At 50.7% G+C, this 24576-nt stretch overlaps 1 protein-coding gene across 2 annotated transcripts in view; it reads left to right on the forward strand.

Moving 5' to 3' along the window:
• The first annotated feature begins 1225 nt into the window (after window positions 1-1225).
• The window catches only part of MFSD6 (major facilitator superfamily domain containing 6), a 56143-nt gene continuing 32792 nt past the window's right edge, over window positions 1226-24576 (forward strand). Inside the window, exons 1-3 of one of the 2 annotated variants that reach the window (XM_068120198.2) lie at window positions 1226-1298; window positions 1427-1493; window positions 23022-24556. In XM_068120198.2, the coding sequence (XP_067976299.2) occupies window positions 23043-24556 (1514 nt within the window). In that variant the 5' untranslated portion in view covers window positions 1226-1298; window positions 1427-1493; window positions 23022-23042. Of the gene's footprint in view, window positions 1299-1423; window positions 1494-23021; window positions 24557-24576 lie in introns of both variants that reach the window. The other variant, XM_068120197.2, reaches the window with a different exon arrangement.

Consider the following 24576-nt stretch of genomic DNA (forward strand, 5'->3'; position numbering starts at 1 on the left):
CAGGTGACACTCGAGGTGGACAGGCCTGTCGGATGTGTAAATGCTGGTGGCCATGCGGCGGTGTCCTGGCCTGGTTTCCTTCTTAAGTCATGTCAGGGGAGGGCGTTATTTAGTGTTGCACTAAAGATCCTAACTAAGTGTCTAAGTGGTTGCGGTGCCAAAAGGGACAAAGGTTTGGCTGACCAGGTGAGACATACAAGGGCTCTACTCTTTAATCCCTAACTCTACTTAACACACGAACCTCCTGGTAGGTTCACAAGTATACATCTTACCGACAAAAAGCGTACACATGAAGAACTTATTACAGGTAGTTTTCCTTACCGCGACACACGAAGCATGTTACCTACTCAGATCTATCTGCTCTACATATCACTACCACATCGACATAACAATATATTACAGTACTATATAGGGTGTGTGTGTGCATGTGTATGTGTATGTGTGTGTGTGTGTGTTTATATGTGTGTGTTTATATGTGTGTGTGTGTGTGTGTTTATATGTGTGTGTGTGTGTGTGTGTTTATATGTGTGTGTGTGTTTATATATGTGTGTATGTATGTGTGTGTGTGTGTGTGTGTATGTATGAATGTATGTGTGTGTGTGTGTGTATATATGTATGTGTGTGTGTGTGTGTGTGTTTATATATATATGTGTGTGTGTGTGTGTGTATATATGTATGTGTGTGTGTGTGTGTGTGTGTGTGTGTGCTTGTATATATGTATGTGTGTGTGTGTGTGTGTGTGTGTGTGTTTTTGTGTGTGTGTATGTGTGTGTGTGTGTGTGTGTGTGTGTGTGTGTGTGTGTGTTTAATGCTTTATTCTTCAATATAAGTATAACAATGACCTTTTATTTAATTCTTCCATCTGACGTCATTGGATTGTATGGTAATTATTTTCGAAACGAAATGCCATGACTTTGACTTTGTAAAACCGGTTTGGTATTGCAATTAAAAAGAAGTACGTGCTCAATAAAATAAAAGCCACGATCGTTATGAATTGAAGCAATAAAATAAATGAAGAATTATACACAGCAAAATGTATTAGCAAATTATATTATTTGCTTTAATTCGTTCAGGAAAACAAAAAACCAACAAAAAAACAGCGTTTTTTTTTTTTACTGTGTCTGTAACCATCGTCAATCGTTCCTCAGGAAGCGACCACGCAACAACCGCAGCCCTATCGGTCACGTGATGGGCGAGACTATTGCGCACGCGCAAACTGCGGAGGCGCCTTGATGATGGGGCGTGACAAGTAGGCGTGGCTGGTGGGTGTGGCATGGAGGGAGCAGGTGGAAGTGCAAGTGAGTGAGGCAAAGATAGAGTGAAGCCGGGATTTCGGATAAATAAACTTGAAATAGACTGCATAACGATCCAGGGGATTGTCGGTTCATTCCCACAGTCCTCCCTCCTTACCCCCTCCCCTCAGCAGCAGCAGCAGCAACGCGTGTGGGGTCGCCATCCTGTGCCACCAGGGTCGCGCGTCATCGTCTCTCCAGGTATGATCGACTGTGTATGTGCCGCGTCTGTGTCCCCCCCCCCCCCCCCCCTCTCCCCTCCCAAACCCCGCTTCCCTATCCCCAGGATTTCCACCCTACGTTTTGTTGTGGAGATTGGTAAATAGGATTCTATATTCTGTTTGAAATTCGACTCGCTGGTATATTTCCCATTCCTCATGAATTTTTTATTTCCTCGTAAAGTCGTAACCATTCGCCCTCAGTTAATCTGTCATCCCATCCTGTCACAAGAATATTAGATTTTCAATCTTGTTTAAATTTATTCAAACCCTCTTCATTTCCTCACAGTAACTGGCCAGTTTTTCCTCAGCGCTTCCGTGTTCGCCCCGCCCCTTTCGCTGCCCCCAGCCCCGCCCCTGACAGACATTATGGTCTCGGTCATTTGAATACAACGAGGTGGGCACAACGTTAATATTTATAAGGGGAGGGGGGCACAACCACAATTTTCGAAAGAGGGAAGGGGGTTCCACCAAAATATTTATTGGAAGTGGGGGGGGAGAGGGGGGCGGGAGGAGGGGGGATATTTATTGTACTCGTGCCGCATCGTACAAGATATTTCACCGAACATGGTAATTTCTTCCCAAACGGAGTGAGTGTTGAATAAATTTTTAAAATCCCCACTTTCAGTGTTAGTTGCACAGCTAATCCAAAGCATGGCATTATTGGTTCAGTGTTCCAGCACACAAATGGCCCACTCTTTTTGAAAGACTTCACACGTTGGAAAATCGTAAAGCTGGATCCAGCTTGGTCCGTAGTGCTGACAAATAGCCTGATGCAGACACTGGATCAGAAAGACAGAAGTCAAATTTCTATGTTTTATGACATACACGATACTGTAAATTACCTTGAATTGTCAAGTAGAATGGAGCAGCCCGGGATTGAAGCCAGGACCGGACAGCTTGCTCGTAGCATAAGAGCTCTTTTTTCCAAATGAATGAATGAATGAATCGATGAGTGAGTGAATACGAGTAACCTGATAGATCTTTGAGAGCCGGCTAACTCGCAACAAAGCACATTTAAAACCAATGAGTCCATGAACTTATCTCCATCAAGATCTATCCTTTGTTCTCCATTTTGGAAATGCTTATCATAAACAGCACTTTATCCATGTTTGTACCCAGGAGTGCAAGATGAGATGCAGGAGCCCCGCCCACAGTAGTGGCCAGGAGCCCCGCCCACAGTAGAAGCCAGGAGCCCCGCCCACAGTAGAAGCCAGGAGCCCCGCCCACAGTAGAAGCCAGGAGCCCCGCCCACAGTAGAAGCCAGGAGCCCCGCCCACAGTAGAAGCCAGGAGCCCCGCCCACAGTAGAAGCCAGGAGCCCCGCCCACAGTAGAAGCCAGGAGCCCCGCCCACAGTAGAAGCCAGAAGCCCCGCCCACAGTAGAAGCCAGAAGCCCCGCCCACAGTAGAAGCCAGAAGCCCCACCCACAGTCTCAGCCAGGAGCCCCCGCCCACAGTCGCAGCCAGGAGCCCCCGCCCACAGTCGCAGCCAGGAGCCCCCGCCCACAGTAGAAGCCAGGAGCCCCGCCCACAGTAGAAGCCAGGAGCCCTGCCCACAGTCGCAGCCAGGAGCCCTGCCCACAGTAGCAGCCAGGAGCCCAGCCCACAGTAGAAGCCAGGAGCCCCGCCCACAGTAGAAGCCAGGAGCCCCGCCCACAGTAGAAGCCAGGAGCCCCACCCACAGTAGAAGCCAGGAGCCCCGCCCACAGACGAAGCCAGGAGCCCCGCTCACAGTAGAAGCCAGGAGCCCCGCTCACAGTAGAAGCCAGGAGCCCCGCCCACAGTCGCAGCCAGGAGCCCCGCCCGCAGTCGCAGCCAGGAGCCCCGCCCACAGTAGAAGCCAGGAGCCCCGCCCACAGTAGAAGCCAGGAGCCCCGCCCACAGTCGCAGCCTGTGCATGTGTTTATGTTCAATGTGTTAGCTCTTACATGAGCCTCGATTCTGTATACAAAAAATAGGAGAGTATGAGGACGAGTATGAGGACGAGTATGAGGACGAGTATGAGGACGAGTAGGAGTAGGAGAGTACCAGGAGGAGTACCCATAAATCAGCAGAACTTCAATCTCAAGAGATGACAATCAGCTATTTATTATTACCTCTGCCACCGTAGGTGAATGGAGGTTATGTTTTGTGTGTGTGTGTGTGTGTGTGTGTGTGTGTGTGTGTGTGTGTGTGTGTGTGTGTGTGTGTGTGTGTGTGTGTGTGTGTGTGTGTGTGTGTGTGTGTGTGTGTGTGTGTGTGTGTGTGTGTGTGTTTGTTTGTTTGTTTGTTTGTCTTTGTTATGATTTTAAATTTTCATCTTCAATTTTTTTCAAAATTTTCAATTTCAAAATATGTCTGTTGGGCTGTGAGTGCGATAACGTGATCAGTGATCACTTTCAGCTATCTTCGTCAAATTTTACCAGAGGATTCCAAAGGCAAAAAGTGAGGCTGTCAAAGTTGTTTGACTCTATGGATCAAAGGTCAAGATGACAATGACGATTTTCGTTATACCTGTTGGGCCTGCTTTGCTCTGAAATTGATGCCTCCTTATGACGAAAATTGAAAATTTCACAGCAAAGCAAATGGAATGTCATAGCAAAAGGGTTTAATTCTCATTTACTCAAAGACATTTCAGCTTTTCATTTTTAATTCCAGCTTGATTCTAAAAAAAAATGAAAAAATTCTACTTTGACATTATTGGATGTTTATGTGTAGATCAGTGACAAAAATTTTCAATTTAATCCATTTTAAATTCGGGCTGTAACACAACAAAATGTGAAAACGTCAAGGGGTCTGAATACACAAGGCGCTGTATCTATCTAAACAAGCGCAACACATAGTCTTTTTTTTTTTTGTATACTGAATCGAGGCTCGTGAAAGAGCTGACAACCGCGAGGGAAAGACAGCACAGGGGGACCACGACGGAAAGACAGCACAGGGGGACCACGACGGAAAGACAGTACAGGGGGACCGCGAGGGAAAGACAGCACAGGGTGACCACGACGGAAAGACAGTACAGGGGGACCGCGAGGGAAAGACAGCACAGGGTGACCACGACGGAAAGACAGTACAGGGGGACCGCGAGGGAAAGACAGCACAGGGGGACCACGACGGAAAGACAGCACAGGGTGACCACGACGGAAAGACAGTACAGGGGGACCGCGAGGGAAAGACAGCACAGGGGGACCGCGAGGGAAAGACAGCACAGGGGGACCGCGAGGGAAAGACAGTACAGGGGGACCGTGAGGGAAAGACAGCACAGGGTGACCACAACGGAAAGACAGTACAGGGGGACTGTGAGGGAAAGACAGTACAGGGGGACCACGAGGGAAAGACAGTACAGGGGGACCATAAGGGAAAGACAGTACAGAGGGACCGCGAGGGAAAGACAGCACAGGGGGACCGCGAGCGAAAGACAGTACAGGGGGACCGCGAGGGAAAGACAGTACAGGGGGACCGTGAGGGAAAGACAGTACAGGGGGACCGCGAGGGAAAGACAGTACAGGGGGACCGCGAGGGAAAGACAGTACAGGGGGACCGTGAGGGAAAGACAGGACAGGGGGACCGTGAGGGAAAGACAGCACAGGGGGACCGCGAGCGAAAGACAGTACAGGGGGACCGCGAGGGAAAGACAGCACAGGGGGACCGTGAGGGAAAGACAGCACAGGGGGACCGTGAGGGAAAGACAGCACAGGGGGACCGCGAGGGAAAGACAGTACAGGGGGACCGCGAGGGAAAGACAGCACAGGGGGACCGCGAGGGAAAGACAGCACAGGGGGACCATGAGGGAAAGACAGTGCAGGGGGACCGCGAGGGAAAGACAGTACAGGGGGACCGCGAGAGAAAGACAGCACAGGGGGACCGCGAGGGAAAGACACCACAGGGGGACCGCGAGGGAAAGACAGCACAGGGGGACCACGAGGGAAAGACAGCACAGGGGGACCACGAGGGAAAGACAGCACAGGGGGACCACGAGGGAAAGACAGCACAGGGGGACCACGAGGGAAAGACAGCACAGGGGGACAACGAGGGAAAGACAGCACAGGGGGACCACGAGGGAAAGACAGCACAGGGGGACCGCGAGGGAAAGACAGCACAGGGGGACCTCGAGGGAAAGACAGCACAGCGGGACAACGAGGGAAAGACAGCACAGGGGGACCACGAGGGAAAGACAGGACAGGGGGACCATGAGGGAAAGACAGCACAGGGGGACCGTGAGGGAAAGACAGCACAGGTGGACCGCGAGGGAAAGACAGTACAGGGGGACCGCAAGGGAAAGACAGTACAGGGGGACCGTGAGGGAAAGACAGTACAGGGGACCGCGAGGGAAAGACAGCACAGGGGGACCGTGAGGGAAAGACAGCACAGGGGGACCACGAGGGAAAGACAGCACAGGGGACCGCGAGGGAAAGACAGCACAGGGGGACCACGAGGGAAAGACAGTACAGGGGGACCGCGAGGGAAAGACAGCACGGGGGGACCACGAGGGAAAGACAGTACGGGGGGACCGCGAGGGAAAGACAGTACAGGGGGACCGCGAGGGAAAGACAGCACAGGGGGACTGTGAGGGAAAGACAGTACAGGGGGACCGCGAGGGAAAGACAGCACAGGGGGACCGCGAGGGAAAGACAGTACAGGGGGACTGCGAGGGAAAGACAGTACAGGGGGACCACGGAAAGACAGCACAGGGGGACCGCGAGGGAAAGACAGTACAGGGGGACCGCGAGGGAAAGACAGCACAGGGGGACCGTGAGGGAAAGACAGTACAGGGGGACCGCGAGGGAAAGACAGCACAGGGGGACCGCGAGGGAAAGACAGCACAGGGGAACCGCGAGGGAAAGACAGTACAGGGGGACCGCGAGGGAAAGACAGCACGGGGGGACCACGAGGGAAAGACAGTACGGGGGGACCGCGAGGGAAAGACAGTACAGGGGGACCACGAGGGAAAGACAGCACAGGGGGACTGTGAGGGAAAGACAGTACAGGGGGACCGCGAGGGAAAGACAGCACAGGGGGACCGCGAGGGAAAGACAGTACAGGGGGACTGCGAGGGAAAGACAGTACAGGGGGACCACGGAAAGACAGCACAGGGGGACCGCGAGGGAAAGACAGTACAGGGGGACCGCGAGGGAAAGACAGCACAGGGGGACCGTGAGGGAAAGACAGTACAGGGGGACTGCGAGGGAAAGACAGCACAGGGGGACCACGAGGGAAAGACAGTACAGGGGGACCCCGAGGGAAAGACAGCACAGGGGGACCACGAGGGAAAGACAGCACAGGGGGACCGCGAGGGAAAGACAGCACAGGGGGACCCCGAGGGAAAGACAGCACAGGGGGACCCGGAGGGAAAGACAGTACAGGGGGACCACGAGGGAAAGACAGTACAGGGGGACCGCGAGGGAAAGACAGTACAGGGGGACCGCGAGGGAAAGACAGTACAGGGGGACCGCGAGGGAAAGACAGCACAGGGGGACCACGAGGGAAAGACAGCACAGGGGGACCATGAGGGAAAGACAGTACAGGGGGACCGCGAGCGAAAGACAGCACAGAGGGGACCGTGAGGGAAAGACAGCACAGGGGGCCACGAGGGAAAGACAGCACAGGGGGCCCACAAGGGAAAGACAGTACAGGGGGACTGCAAGGGAAAGACAGCACAGGGGGACCGCGAGGGAAAGACAGCACAGGGGGACCGCGAGGGAAAGACAGCACAGGGGGACCCCGAGGGAAAGACAGCACAGGGGACCATGAGGGAAAGACATTACAGGGGGACCCCGAGGGAAAGACAGCACAGGGGGACCGCGAGGGAAAGACAGTACAGGGGGACCGCGAGGGAAAGACAGCACAGGGGGACCCCGAGGGAAAGACAGCACAGGCGGACCCCGAGGGAAAGACAGCACAGGGGGACCCCGAGGGAAAGACAGCACAGGGGGACCCCGAGGGAAAGACAGCACAGGGGGACCCCAAGGGAAAGACAGCACAGGGGGACCCCGAGGGAAAGACAGTACAGGGGGACCGTGAGGGAAAGACCAGTCACGTGAAAAAGTAAGTACACCCCATGTAAAGTTTTGACTTTTTCAACATATTTCAACATACAGCTATTTGATCTTCATTTCAACAATATTGATTGATAAAGGTGATATAATATAACAAATATCATGAAACATTTACATCTTGTAGTCTATTGTATAATTTAAATAAACATAAATGCAAATTTCACATGTGGAAAAAGTAAGTACACCCTTGGCTCTAATCGGTGGTATTGCCGCCTTTGGCAGAAACAACCTCAAGTAGGCGTTTCTTATAACTGTCGACCAGTCTCTGACATCGACTGGGAGAAATTTTGCCCACTCCTCCATGCAGAATTCTTTCAGCTCTGCGATGTTTGAGGGGTTTCTTGCATGCACAGCTCGTTTCAAATCCCCCCACAACATCTCGATGGGATTTAGATCCGGGCTTTGACTTGGCCATTGCAGAACCCTCCATTTATTTCTTTTCAGGAATTCCTTGGTGGATTTACTGGTATGTTTAGGGTCATTGTCATGTTGCAAGGTCCACCTTCGGTTGAGCTTCAACTTTCCGACAGATGACCTCACATTATCCTCAAGCACCCTCTGGTACAATGAAGAATTCATAGTGGATTATATGATGGTGAGCTGGACAGGCCCTGATGCAGCAAAGCTGCCCCAAACCATAATATTTCCACCACCATGCTTTACAGTTGGTATCAGGTTCTTGTGATCAAATGCTGTCTTTGGTTTTCGCCAAACATGTCTTCTGGTACTGTGGCCAAATAGCTCTACCTTTGGCTCATCTGTCCCGAGCACATTGTTTCAGAAGTGCTGGTCTTTGCCTGTTCATTGGCAAACTTTAGTCTTGCCCTGATGTTCTTTCTGGACAGCAAAGGTTTCCTCCTGGCATACCTCCCATGCAGATCAAATTAGTGCAGCATCTTTCTAATGTTAGACTCATGCACTTTGACATCAACAGTGGCAAGAGCTACCTGTAGGTCTCGTGATGACATTCTGGGGTTCTTCGAGACTCTTTCAGCATCATGCGGTCTGCTCTCGGGCTGAACTTGCTGAGGCGGCCTGGCCTGAACTAGTTGGCAGTTGTTTGGAATCTTCTCCACTTGTAGATGATCTTCCGGACAGTTGAATGATTGATTTCAAATTGTTTAGAGATCTTCTTAAATCCCTTGCCAGACTCGTAGTGCTACGGATTCGTAACTTCCGTTGTTGTGGTTTTCACCCACTTGACATATTTATGATATTATGTACTATTTCTGGTAACCTGATGGTTGTTAAAAAGCCCAGTAGGGAAAATAACCACACCAGTCAGGGATAGCGGCAAATTTGGCAAGCTATTTGTAGGTGGACTGAACTTCAAAACAAAGGAGGAAGTTCTGACCTCTGTCTTCAGCAAATATGGACCGCTTTTGGAAGTGCGGCTGGTAAAAGACAGGGAAACGCAAAAGTCAAGAGGGGTTGGCTTTGTCACGTTTGAAAACACAAAAGACGCCAAAGAGGCAGAGAAGGATTGTAATGGCAAGGATTTGGATGGTCGGACCATAGCCGAAGAGAAGGCAGGCCGTAGGCGTAGAGGGGGCTACAGAAGAGGAAAACGTAGCGGTAGTTTTGGTGGTGGCCGCAGTCGAAATTACTATGGAGGCTCCCAGAGTTACGGCAGCTCCCGAAGGAATGATTATCAGGGTAGTGGCCGAGAAGGAGACCGCTATTCACGTGACTACAGTGACAAGCGGTTCAACCGTGATTATTATGAAAGTTAGAAAGAGTTGAAGCACTGAATACTGTGGAGCAGCCGAGCCAAAATTCCTACACGGATTAACCGTGAACGCCACGTTCCTAAAGGCGTCCATGTAGTGAACTTTCCTGCACGGCCTAACCATGAACTCCACGTTCCTAAAGGCGTCCATGTAGTGAACACTTCCAGGCCTCACCACCCAACCACCATGGAACCTGGCTTTCAGCTCGGCCTCCTGGGAAAAGTGCTATAGATTTGCTGGCCTTTGGGTTTTGATCACAACCCCTTAACCTTCATTCAAAAAATGAAAAATAAAAATCAGAGGTTGATGAGATGGAGTTTGGATTTGCAGGGGTTCAACTTGGAAATTGAACATGCAAAGGGCAGGGACAATGTCGTTGCTGATGCTTTGTCCAGAGGGAATTAACTTTGGAAATATCTGTGGGTTGTGTGAAATTTTGTTGCTTTATTTTTGAGATATTGCTAATTGTTGCTCACGGGAATTGGTGATTTGGGTTGAGTTTATTTTTGTTTGTTTAAAGAGTTTGCATGCAAAGAAAGTTTTCGCTGTGTTCAAACTTTCTTTCTTGAGGGGGGGAAGTGTTACGGATTCGTAACTTCCGTTGTTGTGGTTTTCACCCACTTGATATATTTCTGATATTATGTACTATTATTATACTCAAAAGGGTTATTATTCATGAACAGTTATCTAAAGTTAAAAAGGCTAACTTTAAATGATACCGCAAACCGAACCGGAAGACGACGGCAGAGAGAGAGGAGAGGGGGGAGCGAGAGAGTGGGAGAAGAAGCTGGTTGCTTTGCGGTCTGCGATGAACATTGTCGAGCAAGAGTCACGTACTTTGGGTTTCCTGGGAAAAAGGAATTCCTGCGATAAAGTTGTTATTGCTGTGACGGATCATCCTGCGTGTCAGGTTTGGCGTTAGATTCCGAAGAATCATCGCTGGGTCATGACGACTCGAGAACCACGAGCCGTCGGCCATTTTGACTCGTGCGCTTCGCGCGTTGAGCAGACTTGCCTTGCTTCGTCAACCGTTTTCTCCGCTTTGGGCTGCGTGCGCCTTTGTGCCGTTTTGGGCGGCGTGTCTGTGCCTGTCCTCTGAACGAGATTCTGGTTTCGATTTGACATCGTTCCGTTGATCACTGGAGGGGACCAACTCTGAGCTCGAAGACAGGAATATAGAGACACTGGGGAAGGTTATTTTCCACTCACTTGGAGCACAGTGAGTTACCTCATGCATGTTAGCGGATGGTACCATCATAGGAGATATTGATTGTACTCCTGATTCCTATTATTGTTGTACTGTTATTTTTGTGTGATTTTTAATACAATATTTGTTTGTATTATTGGTGTTTGTATTATTTGCAATTGGTGTGGTTTCACCATTGATATTTGACACAGGATAACATATTTTTCTGCCGTGGCTCCTCTCGGGGTTCGGAGGTATACCGAGACCAGGAAGTCAGGGAGGAACACGTAACAGTAGGCATCTATAACCTTCTTTCTGAAGGCCTCAGAGAGCTCTTTTGATCTCGGCATGGTGACGCCGCACACTTCAACAACAAAGAGCAAACCAAACTAAATGTCTGATGTTTGAATAAGACAGGTTCCTCCAAGATCCTCTGCCGATGTTCTAATCATTTGCACCTGAGCTGGTGCCCCTGACTCTAATGTTAGGTATTTGAAGTAGCGATAAATGTAGGGGTGTACTTACTTTTTCCACATGCAAAATTTGCATTTATGTTTATTTAAATTATACAATGGACTACAAAATGTAAATGTTTCAGGATATTTGTTATATTATATCACCTTTATCTATCGATGTTGTTGAAATGAAGATCAAATAGCTGTATGTTGCAATATGTTGAAAAAGTCAAAACTTTACATGGAGTGTACTTACTTTTTGACGTGACTGTAGGTGTTCATTGGCAAACTTTAGTCTTGCCCTGATGTTCTTTCTGGACAGCAAAGGTTTCGTCTTGGCACACCTCCCATGTGGATCAAATTTGTGCAGCCTCTTTCTAATGGTAGACTCGTGCACTTTGACATCAACAGTGGCAAGAGCTACCTGTAGGTCCCGTGATGACATTCTGGCGTTCTTCGAGACCTCTTTCAGCATCTTGCGGTCTGCTCTCGGGCTGAACTTGCTGGGGCGGCCTGGCCTGAACAAGTTGGCAGTTGTTTTGAATCTTCTCCACTTGTAGATGATCTTCCGGACAGTCGAATGATTGCTTTCAAATTGTTTGGAGATCTTTTAAAATCCCTTCCCAGACTGGTAGGCATCTATAATCCTTCTTTCTGAAGGCCTCAGAGAGAGAGAGCTCTTTTGATCTAGGCATGGTGACACAGCACACTTCAACAACAAAGAGCAAACCAAACTAAATGTCTTAGGTTTAAATAAGACAGGTTCCTCCAAGATCCTCTCTAACGATGTTCTAATCATTTGCACCTGAGCTGGTGCACCTGATTCTAATTTTAGATATTTGAAGTAATGATATATGTAGGGGTGTACTTACTTTTTCCACATGCGAAATTTATGTTTATTTAAATTATGCAATGGACCACAAAATGTATATGTTTCATGATATTTGTTATATTATTTCACCTTTATCTATCAATATTGTTGAAATGAAGATCAAATAGCTGTATGTTGAAATATGTTGAAAAAGTCAAAACTTTACATGGGGTGTACTTACTTTTTCACGTGACTGTATCTGCTCACTTCGACTTTAGTGGGGGGCCTATGTACTGAATTTCAAGTTTGTGTGCAGTTCATGTTAATTTTGGGCAACCACTATAAATGCATTCTACTAGGTCGTACTAATCGGAAAAATTATGTCGCCATTTTTTCTGTTGACCTTTAGTGACCTTGACTCAAGGTCAATGTTCAAACGTCATTACAGTGACCATACTTCGTTCAAACTATATCGATCTTGGTACCATAATGTGGCAAATTTCACAAGGAACATTGATTATGACATTTGTTTTGTCTTTTGCCCTCTCAGATGTTTGTAATATGCAAATTAATAAGCAAATGACCTAATTAGAGAAAAAATATATGCATAATTAACATATAGGCTTCACCATACACGTAAATCCCATCACTTCGCATTATTATTGAATGCCAATCATTAGTTACCATCTCAAATGTGTTCTGCTGGATCCTAAACTGGAAAATATGTTGCTTATTGTTTTCTGTTGACATGTTCTTGATATTAACTGACCTTTGACATGTACTTGACTTTACTTACCTTGACCCAAGGTGAAATGTCAAATGTCATTTTAACCATGTGATGCGATAAAGAAAAATAAGTCAGATGTCTAGAATATTGATATTTTTGGATTCAAGTTCCCAATGTTTTTCTTTATACTGTTCATTCATCATGCTCATTTGCTCATGTTGGTTGGGTTTTTAGCCATTGTTAGTATTTTTAACATTTAATTTGTTGCCTAAAAACACAAAATTGATTCTGGTCGATGTCCAAATCACTTTGCTTGTAAAATCAATTTTACAATGTGTGTCAACAATAACCATTAGATGCACATAGGAACACAATCATGGTAATGCAGAATTGTGGCCAAAATATGCTCTTTGAACTTTGACCTTAGTTCAAGGTCACAAGAGTCACAAGAATATTGACAACATCAGTCAGCCAATAGGATACATTTGTGATTAATTACTAACAATTAACATTTTCTGGAGACGGGATGTACTAGCCATTATGTGTATAACCGGGATATATGTTTAATAGGGTTTGCTAATTATGCATATTTTTGTCTCTATTTAGCTCATTTGCATTTTGCAAAAAAACGAAAGGTCAAATGACGAAACAAATGTCATAACCAATGTTCCTTGTGAAATTTACCACATTTTGGTACCCAGGTTGATATACTTTGGATGAAGTATGGTCACTGTAATGACGTTTGTACTTTGACTTTGAGTCAAGGTCACTAAAGGTCAACAGAAAAAATGGCGACATCATTTTTCCGATTAGTAGGACCCAGTAGAATACATTTATAGTGGTTGCCCAAAATTAACATGAACTGCACACGAACTTGAAATTGAGTACATAGCCCCCCCCCCCCCCCCCCCACTACTTCCAACACTTAACTAAACTATATAGTATATACTGTACTAATAAATAACCAGGTTTATTATATGTGAGGATCTCTCTTTCCCCCCCAGAGGCCCAAAATCGCAACAGTACATTAGTAATCAAACATGATGATGTATCTTGTCTTTGTAGTTCAATCTCGGAAATCTTCACCAACATTGGTTTCCTCTACTCCGTGTACCTGTCCAACGTTCTCTCCCATCAGTAGTACGTAGTACATACGTAAAAGCCACCTGGCCTTTTCCAAAGGCTGTTCTTTGTATTCCACATACAGGTAGCATTTCAAGAGAGCTTGTCAATTACCCTTCACTCGTAATCATTATTTTTTAATGCTCAAAGTCGAGGCTGTTGGAAGAGTTAGACCACAGAACTGATCAGAGAATACAGGTGAAAGTTGGGAAACACACCAACAGCATGGGAGAGGGACACTTGGAGCAAGAATGAGCGAGGGTAAGATTGAGATCAAAGGGAGGGAGAGGATGACACATTGACACAAGGTGTGAACGAGCTAGGTACAAGCTCAAACACAGCACGAGGGAGTTTAAAGAAGAGGAAGGGAACCCTAGGAATGAAACTGCAATGGAACAAGAAATGCACAGGTGTGTGGAGGGAGAGGGGAGCTTGGAAAGGATTCATTTAGGTTCAAAAAGATCATTCGTATTGATGGTGACCTCTGGATGATTTGATTTTTTTATTTTATTTCTTTAGTTTCAGAACAAATGTTTGTTTTGGTTGCGATTTGAGACATCAAGCCACCGGCTTTAATATTGGGTCTCTAATAACAGATAGCTGTTGCTGACAAGGTGAGTTTAGGGCATGGGAAATATCAAGTGAGGTCGGCGATTTAACATGTTTACCAGGAAACAACGGTGGTGTTGAAGGAGCTGCGCTCCAACGCGAGTCGAAAGAAGTGACGCGACCAAAGACGGAATTCGTCCGAGTTGCTTTATTGAAACAAAACAGCTCAGGTATTCTGACAAAAGCCCGTTTATCGGGCAGCAATATATATACACATTTATGTCGGGAAGTTTGCCCGGCAAAAGCTATACCGGGCATGCCCGGGTGTCACGGGCGAGCCTTGGAAAGGCGAGTCTGGACCTGCCCGGGCGTGTTTGGCTGCGGCCTGGCAAGTCGAGGCTGGGCGTGCCCGGACGCTCTGGGCGAGCCCTGGAAAGGCAATAGCGGGCATGCCCGGACGCTCTGGGCGAGCCCTGGAAAGGCGATAGCGGGCATGCCCGGACGCTCTGGGCGAGCCCTGGAAAGGCGATAGCGGGCATGCCCGGGAACAGTGAGTCCGGGCATGCCCGGGAGAGGCGCGTCTGGCCGTGTTCTGGCCGGTGCAAGGCGATTGTGTGCATCCAGTGGTAACCGCTACACACGCCCCTCCAGAATCGACCTGCACCGGCAGGGTCAATTTAAGGGGGGTCCGGATGACCCGGCCGAAGCGACCCCTGGAGGGTCGTGGGGAGGGGTCCGACGTGGTGGTGGGTGGTCGAGCGGGGGGAACTGTGGATGGGGGGCGGCCTCGCCGCGGAGGAAGGGCCAACCGTGGTGGTTGGTCGACGTCCATGTGCGCCGGTTTGAGGCGGTCCACAGAGATCCGGTCCGACCGGCCGCCAACGTCGACGACAAAGGACTTGTCGCCCCGTCGCAGGACCCGGAAGGGCCCGTCGTACGGCGGCCGGAGTGGCCCCCGGTGCGCGTCATGACGCACAAAGACGTACTCCGCTGTGCGAAGCGCCGGGGGGACGTAGGACTGGGGGCCACCGTGGCGGGACGTTGGCACGGGGGCAAATCGGCGGGCGGCCTCCTGGAGGTCCGAGCGCTGGTGTGCGGCGGACCAGGGACTGGTAGCGTCGCGCACGAACTCGCCCGGGACGCGGAGCGGCTGGCCGTAGACGAGCTCGGCGGCGGACGCCCGGAGGTCCTCCTTGGGGGCCGTGCGGAGGCCCAAAAGGACCCACGGCAGCCGGTCGGTCCAACCGTCGTCCTGAAGGCCGGCCATGAGTGCGGCCTTCATGGAGCGGTGAAACCGCTCGCACAACCCGTTGGCTTGGGGGTGGTAGGCCGTGGTGCGGTGCAGCGTGACCCCCAACGAGCGGGCAACCGCACCCCAAAGTTCGGACGTGAACTGTGGGCCGCGGTCAGACGAGATGTCCGCCGGTGCGCCGAAGCGCGCGACCCAGGTGGCGATGAACGCCTGCGCCACGTCGGCGGTGGTGGTGGAGGTGAGGGGCACGGCCTCCGGCCACCTGGTGGTCCTGTCCACCATGGTGAGCAGGTGGGTGAACCCCCGCGATGGGGGCAGGGGACCCACCAGGTCCACGTGGATGTGGTCGAAACGCCGTGCAGGCACGGTGAAAGGTGCCAGCGGGGCCTGGGTGTGGCGGTGGACCTTGGCCCGCTGGCAGGCCGTGCAGGCGTTGGCCCAGTCGCGGACGTTCCGTCGAAGGCCGTGCCTGACGAAACGCGCCGACACCAGCTTCTGAGAAGCTTTCCGGCCCGGGTGAGAAAGGCCGTGGATGGAGGCGAAGATGCGGCGCTGCCAGGAAACGGGCACGATGGGGCGAGGCTGGCCCTGGGAGACGTCGCAGAGCAGGACGGTGCCCGCGAAGGGGATGTCGGCCAGGCGGAGGCCCGTGTCCGCCGCCCAGAGGGCCTGCACCGAGGTGTCGGTGGTCTGGTCGGCCGCCATGAGCGCGAAGTCCACGCCGAGGTGGACCGCATTCGCGCTGGCCCGAGAAAGACAGTCGGCCACAGCATTGTCTTTGCCGGCGACGTGCCGGATGTCCGTGGTGAATTCCGACACGGCGGAGAGGTGGCGCTGCTGGCGGGCCGACCACGGCTCCGTGACTTTGGCCATTGCGTAGACCAACGGCTTGTGGTCGACGAAAGCCGTGAACGGGCGGCCCTCCAGGAGGTGTCGGAAATGGCGAACGGCCAGGAATAGACCGAGCAGCTCGCGGTCGAACGTGCTGTATTTTAACTCGTTCGGCCGGAGCTGCCGGCTGAAAAAAGCGAGTGGCTGCCAAACCCCGTCCACCCATTGTTCATGGACGGTGCCCACCGCGTAGTTGGAGGCGTCCGTAGTGAGGGCGATGGGCACGTTGAGCACCAGGTGAGCCAGCAGCGTTGCATCGGCGAGGGCCCGTTTTGCGCTCGCGAAGGCCGCGTCCATGGCCGCGGACTAAACGATGTCATGCTTGGCCGGCTTGCCCCGGAGGGCTTCGTAAAGGGGCCGCATGAGCTGAGCAGCGCGGGGCACGAATCGGTGATAAAAATTCACCATGCCGAGGAACTCTTGTAGGGCCTTGATGGAACGGGGATGCGGGAACGTGGTGATGGCCTCGACCTTGGTCGGCAGCGGCACGGCCCCGGTCTTGGTGATGCGGTGGCCCAAAAAGTCAACGGTCGTCGTGCCGAAGTGGCATTTGGCCGGGTTGACAATTAAGCCGTGCTCGCTGAGGCGACCGAACAGTGTTCGGAGGTGGAGGAGGTGCTCGGCGCGGGACGTGCTGGCGACGAGGATGTCGTCCAGATAGACGAAAAGAAATGGCAGGTTGCGCAGCATGCCGTCCATTAAGCGCTGGAACGCCTGGGCCGTGTTCTTGAGGCCAAATGGCATCCTCAAAAATTCGAACAGGCCGAACGGCGTGATGACGGCCGTCTTCGGGACGTCGGCCGCCCGGACAGGTACCTGGTGGTATCCCTGAATCAGGTCAATTTTGGAAAATATGACCCGTCCCGCCAAACGGGCGGAAAAGTCCTGGATGTGTGGGATCGGGTACCTGTCGGGGGTGGTAGCGTCGTTGAGGCGGCGGTAGTCGCCACACGGGCGCCATCCGCCCCCCGGCTTTGGCACGATGTGCAGTGGTGAGGCCCACGCGCTATTGGAGCGCCGCACGATGCCGAGGTGCTCCAACGCGTCGAACTCGGCCTTTGCCACGGCGAGTTTGGCCGGGTCGAGGCGGCGGGCCCTGGCGTAGACCGGCGGGCCCGTAGTGGGTATGTGGTGCTCGATCCCATGCCGCACTGCGACGGCCAAAAACGTCGGCCGTGTGAGGGCCGGGAATTCCGCGAGCAGGCGAGCGAACTCGTTCGCCGTCGGGAGGGCGCATGCCAGTTCGGTCGGCGCGGAGCTGCTCATCGTGCACGCCAGGGAGCTGAAGGTCTCGGCGTTGACAAGGCGACGACGTTTGACGCCGACCAGCAGCCCGTGCGCGCAGAGGAAGTCGGCGCCCAGCAAAGCCATGGGGACGCAGGCGGTCACAAAGGTCCACTGAAAGCGCTGGCTGCCGAAGCAGAGGGTGACGTTGCGCGGGCCGAAAGTGCGTATGGCCGAGCCATTAGCAGCGACCAAAGAGGGGCCGCAAACGGCGTCCCGCCTGTCCTGCTCGGAGGCGGGTATGACGCTCAGTTGGGCGCCGGTGTCACAAAGGAAACGCCGCCCGGACGCTTTGTCCCGAATAAAAAGCAAGTTGCCCGAGTGGCCGGCGCTCATGGCTGGGAATGAACGCCGGCCCGGCCGTTTCCCGACTTGCCGAAAGTGCACGGGGGTCGGCACGTCCGAGCCTTGTGTCCGAACCTGGCATGGTAATAACACCACGCCTGGTCAGGTGGAGGCCCCGGCCGTCGTGTCGAAAGCGGTCGGTGCGGCGTGGCGGCCGCCAGTTTCACCGGCAGTTCGGCCTCAAACCGCGCAGGGCGCTCGGGCGTCGTGGGCGTCGCCTCGGATGGCGGCAGGCTCCAGGTAGCCGCGCCGATGTGTTGGCCCGCCGAGGAGATCTTATCGGCTTCCCTGGCGAGGGCGCGGGGATCGGTGATCGACGTGCCAGCCAGGGCGAGGCGTACCGGGTGAGGCAGCTGGCGAAGGAACAACTCGCGGAACAGAAAATCCGGAGAGTGCTCACCGAGCAACGAGAGCATATAGTCCATGCGCTCGGACGGGCGCGTGTCGCCGAGCTCGGGCAGGTCGAGCAGGCGCCGTGCGCGTGCCGCCGGTGAGAGGGCGAAAGCGTCGAGGAGGAGCGTCTTCAACGCATCATACTTGTCGGCAGCCGGCGGGTGCTCGAGGAGGCTCAGGGAGCAGGCCGCGGTGGTGGAACCGAGCGCTGCCACGACGTGGTGGAAGCGGGTGTCGTCCGCGGTGATGCCTCGCAGGGCGAACTGGGAGTCCGCCTGGGTGAACCAAACAGCCGCGTGAGCCTCCCAGAAGGTAGGCAGTTTAAGAGTCACTGCCGTGTCCATGTCGGTAGGTCACCAGTGAAGGAGCTGCGCTCCAACGCGAGTCGAAAGAAGTGACGCGACCAAAGACGGAATTCGTCCGAGTTGCTTTATTGAAACAAAACATCTCAGGTATTCTGACAAAAGCCCGTTTATCAGGCAGCAATATATATACACATTTATGTCGGGAAGTTTGCCCGGCAAAAGCTATACCGGGCATGCCCGGGTGTCAAGGGCGAGCCTTGGAAAGGCGAGTCTGGACCTGCCCGGGTGTGTTTGGCTGCGGCCTGGCAAGTCGAGGCTGGGCATGCCCGGACGCTCTGGGCGAGCCCTGGAAAGGCGATAGCGGGCATGCCCGGACGCTCTGGGCGAGCCCTGGAAAGGCGAGAGCGGGCATGCCCGGGAAAGATGAGACCGGGCGTGCCCGGGAGGTTCGGGCGTGCCCGGGAACAATGAGTCCGGGCATGCCCGGGAGAGGCGCGTCTGGCCGTGTTCTGGCCGGTGCAAGGCGATTGTGTGCATCCAGCGGTAACCGCTACAGTGTGATCAGGGAAGTCTGGATACCACCTGGACCTCGTTCGTCCATAATACTTTGGCTCTGCCAGGTTAAAACTGTTAGTCAGCCCAAATTAAAAGGCAAAAGACTTCCCTTTTCTCACCTCTCGATTCTGGTACACAATGGCCTACACTTTTCTGGAGCCATCCTGGAATCTGTAGCATCCGCAACATGAATGCAGGTAGCACATTCAGTTTTATATCTCGTTTTGAAGGATGATGTGCTCCTACATGCAGCATCCCTTTATTTAGTTATTTATTCGTCACATTGGAATCCACAGGAGACCAACTCCAGGACCAGATGGCTAGGAGGTGAGCATGCTATCAATTTGGCTATCCTGCTGTCCCTCAGCCTTACAGCATCCAGCCTTCCGTGGAGGTCTTGCATCCAGGTCTTAACCAGGTTTGACTGCACTTGCTTTCTGTGAGGACGTATTCAAGCCATTAGTTTGTGAGAGTCATAGGTTAATCCTGAATGATTTCAATTAATCTCATCTCCACGTGCTGTTTCCAAGTTTCTGTCACACAGAATCATTTAACGATACTTTGTTGAGTAAATGCCGGTGTGACCTTCCAAAAGCTTCAACCGCTTTCACAAGAGTTGGATTTGAATCCAAAGTGAAAATTGCATGGTTCACTGTTTAGTTGTTGATAAAAATTATTATTATTATTATTTTTTTAAACGGTATCTAACGAAGGTGATGGCAAGTGGTAAAGCATGTGGTGAGGTGGAAAGAACTGGGAAGTGGCCATGTGCTGTCTGCAGGAAGGGTGTCGGAGTGAACTCCATTCAATGTACAATGTGCGCTGAGTGGGTTCATCAAAAATGTAGTGGTCTGAGAGGGTCATTAACCAGTGTGGCAGCTACATTCAAGTGTAAGGTGTGCACAGAGGGAACTGCAGATGGAGGAAATGTTGAGTTGGATCTTGGAGACGGCGTGAAGCTGGAAGGTGTGAAAACATTTTGCTACCTCGGAGACATGCTGAATGGAGAAGGTGGATCAGACTCGGCAACGGTTGCTCGAGTGAGATGTGCATGGAAGAAGTTTCGGGAACTGAGTGGCATGCTGATGAGGAGGAGAGTGTCGCTGAAGCTGAAGGGAAAGGTGTATGCTGCATGTGTGAGAAGTGTTGTGATTTATGGGAGCGAGACATGGGTCATGAATGTAGAGCAGCAACGAAGGCTGGAAAGGGTGGAAATGTGAATGGTTCGGTGGATGTGTGGAGTATCGTTGAGAGAGAGAGGAAGACAAATGATGAATTGCGAAAAATGATGGGAATAGAGCCTGTGATTGATGCTGTGAAGAAGAACAGGTTGAGATGGTTTGGTCATGTGTTGAGGAAGGATGAAAGTGACTGGTTGAGAAGAGTGATGGAAATGAATATAGAAGGAAGTGGAGGACGGGGAAGACCGAGAAAGACTTGGCTAAAGATGGTGGAAGAAGAAATGCGGGCAAGGGGGTTAACAAGGGGAGATGCAGAAAATAGGGCAAAATGGAGAAGATTGTCACGGGGACCGCAAGGCTAACCCCCGCTCTAGCAGGGGAAATGGCCTTAAAATGCATGTTGTGTTGGTGTATCTAAGGCTCCCAGTGGGGTTGCCAAACACATCTTACACACGTTGGCACACCGACGAACAAACGAGACAACACAAGACTGTTAGACAAGACAAACACAGGGAAACAGCTTGGGGGGGAGTGCGTCACTTCCCAGGGCACTCTGGGTACCATCGACGTCACAATGGCGCCACATTTCTCACCTCGCTCAGCTGCATTTCCTATGGAGGAATTTCCTCCTCCCCATGGATGTCAACCTATGGGGAATGTCGGTGCTCGTAACCTTTTTTAAATGCTTGAATGTCGAGCAAGGAGGCAGCACGAACCATTTTTTATCTCAGCAGCCGAAGATGGACTGACTGAACAACACTTGAAACTCATTTGTCCACAATAGTTTGGCTCCATCCTTAATGCTCCATATTTTGGAACCCGTTTCATACATAATAGTCATGTTTTCACCCCCGTTTGTTTGTGAGCAGGTATCTCCAAAAATTATGGACAGATTTGGATGAAACTTGGTGGACATGTTGGGTGTGTCACAAGGACGAAATGATTCGATTTTGGTGAAGATCCTGATCTGAATATGAGAAGTTCTTTTGAACTTCTCAAGTGATTCTTCATCATTGAGAGATATAGGAACAAAAACGATACATGGCACAATATCTCAAAAGTTTCAATATCTCAAAAGATATGTAGCACAAACAAGAACAACCGATTCGATTTTGGTTCAGGCCGGATGCGGATCAGGCCTATCAGTGGGATACAAAACATCAACTGTTTAGCCTGGCGGAGGTCTGCGCTCTACCGAGTGCCGCTCTCATTACTCGTTGGTATGACTTGGTCTGGGATTTGAACCACCGACCTCCCAGACTCAGAGCGGACACTCTGACCACAATGCCAGTACATTTGGCAATAACCTCTAGTAATGTCAGAGGTTAGTCCATTTGTTTCTATGGATAAAAATTAGTTTCACCATAATCTGGGGGTGAAAACGATGTAACAAACCCTTGGTTCAGTGTAGCATCGTGGAAGGGATGGAGCCTGTCTTTTCTCAACAATGAATCTTATTCATTCTTATTAAGGGCTTTTTTCTTCTTCTTCTTCTTCTTCTTCTTCTTCTTCTTCTTTCAGATGCCCTCCACTGACCTTACATTCCACCAATCTAAGTCTCTCTTCTTTCTCCTTTCTCTTCTCTATATTCACACACACACACGCACGCACACACACACACGAAAATGGATCATTAAATGCATCTGAAAATGTTGCTGATTAGTTTCCTTCTGGCTCCACATGGGTGTCTGATACCTGCTAATGCTGTAAAAGTGTACAATTCAGGTGCTTGGGCATTTAGAGGGTAAAGTGCTGGCTGTGTTTAGGCTTTTAATGCCAGTGTGATGTAATTATCTGTGAAAGGGATTACTTTCAAGGCTCAACATACACCTACACTTTTAAGGAAACAAAGGCAAAGACTACGGGCAAATTGTCACAGTATCCAGGATTTGAACCAGGAATCTTCCCATCGTGAGCTATTGTTTCCTTGAAAGGAAATTAGGAAGGCCAAGTAGGTTGATCAATTTGTGTGTTTTGTACAGCGGGTTCAGGCTCATAAAAGGACTTGGAAAAACATTTCACAAGAATCATATCGACAGCAATATTGTGGGATGGCTTTTTATGACCATAATTTACTGTTTGTATCATTTAGTGTTTGATTTGCTTCCACTCTGAAATAGCTCTGTTGATCGGCATATTTCCTGCTGAGAGCAAGGTGAGAATACCATTTGTAGTCTGGTATGTGCTGCTTCCTTGCTTGACATTCAGCATTTAAAAGGCTCAGAGCATAGATAATCCCCATTGTTTTGCATCGATGGGGTGGAGGAAATTCCTCTTTAGGGAAGGCCCTGTTGAGTGCGGTGAGAAAGGAGGCGCCATTGTTGTGGTGCTACTGGTACTCCGAGTGCCTCTGGAGGTGACGGCACTTCCTCCAAGCTCAATGGCTCTGTTTGCTTTGTTGAACAGTCTTGTGTTGTCACGTATGTTAATTTGTATGTCCAAGTGTTTGTGTGGCAGCTCCACTGCAAGCCTTAGATCATGTAAAAATAAATAAATAAATATTCCTTTGTTGGCTTTGTGCAATTATGACGTTTGTTTGCAAAAACAAGTGAAACCAACTTGAATGGAGGTTGTTTGGCCAACCAAATACTGCACTGACTTTCATTAATTTCAGAAGCTGTACAATTTTTGAAAATTGTTTTTATTAGAATGACTTTCTTTTGTAATGCTTGCACTCTAACCCTGGCAGTCGCTAACACTACGAGGAAGAATGGTGGACGACAAGGTCGCTATCTTAACAGATGATGAAGAAGCTCAGAAACACCAGTACATCCTCGCAGAAGATGCCGCCAACAGCGTCGCTTCAACCCAGACACGGTCTCTGTCCCAGGACACGACCCCGAACGATGGCGGCGATGAGGAGGAAGCAGACTGGTTTGAACGGCGCTGTCTGCAGATTAACGACGACCTCATCATCTCAAAAGCTTTTTATTTCTTTTACTTCTCTGCTTATGGATCTTTGTTCCCACTACTCCCTGTTTACTACAAGCAGCTGGGCATCAATGCCAGCCAAAATGGACTCCTGGTTGGGATTCGCTACTTTATTGAGTTCTGCAGTACACCATTGTGGGGTGCAATAGCTGATCATTATAAAAAGGGCAAACTCATCCTGCTTTTCACACTTTTCTGTTGGATTGGCTTCAACCTTGGCATTGGCTTTGTGCCTCCTGCCCATGTGAGGTGCGTGCAGCTGATTCCTTCTGTCCAAGGTCCCAATACGTCTTCGGCGAACACCACAAGCGTGCCATTGCCCTCTCCGCCAGAGCCTGGTGCCCGAAGTATGATGGTGGATCTCAATCTTCCCTCTAAGGGCCGAAACAAGCGAGCTGCTGGAGACGATTCTACTGTCTCGCCAACAACTTTTAGTTCGACGTTTGCAAAACCTTCGACACTTTCAGTGACTTATTTATCAACAACTTTGTTTCCATCGAGTCTGAATCCCATAACGACCCACTTTGGCATCGAAGCAAATGAGACAAATATGTCCACGGCTGTACCATTGACCACACCTGTGATCGGCAGTTATGAAATCGTGTACGACAAGCAGGATGTCAATGCAATCTTCTTGCTCATTCTTCTTCTTGTGATAGTTGGCGAATTTTTCAGTGCTCCGGCCCTCACCATTGTTGATACGGTAACCCTACTCTACTTGGGAAGTCATCGAGACCAATATGGAAGGCAGCGCATGTGGGGTTCCTTGGGATGGGGTGTCTTCATGCTCGTCATAGGGTTGGCCATAGACCATGCTACGGACAACCCTTCCATCATTCTGGAGCCACCCTGCGTCTTGAAAGATCGGCACAACTACCGTATCGCCTTTATCGCGTTCGCTACCCTCGTCACAATGACGTTCGTTGTGGCCACGCAGTTTCACTTCCACTACCGAAGGTTTGAGAACGGTGAGGCTCCAGAAGTGATCGGAATACGGCCGGTGGAGAGCACATCTCCGGCAGCACCCACCGATGGAAGCTCCCGGATTCAAAGGGAATACGGTTACAGAGACCTCCTCAAAATCCTGTGCAACGTGCGCTACGTCTCCGTGCTCTATGTGGCATGGTTCATGGGCTTCTGCTATGGCTTCATATTCACCTTCCTCTTCTGGCATTTGGCAGATATCGGGGGAAGCACGACGCTGTTTGGCCTTTGTTCACTCATTGACCACTTTTCTGAGCTCACTGCATACTTCTTGAGCCACTACCTCATTGGTCTGATTGGTCACATAAGGTGAGGACTTTGTTGTATAT

Source organism: Myxine glutinosa, chromosome 6, assembly GCF_964187855.1.
Source record: "Myxine glutinosa chromosome 6, kmMyxGlut1.1, whole genome shotgun sequence".
Lineage (NCBI taxonomy): Eukaryota > Metazoa > Chordata > Myxini > Myxiniformes > Myxinidae > Myxine > Myxine glutinosa.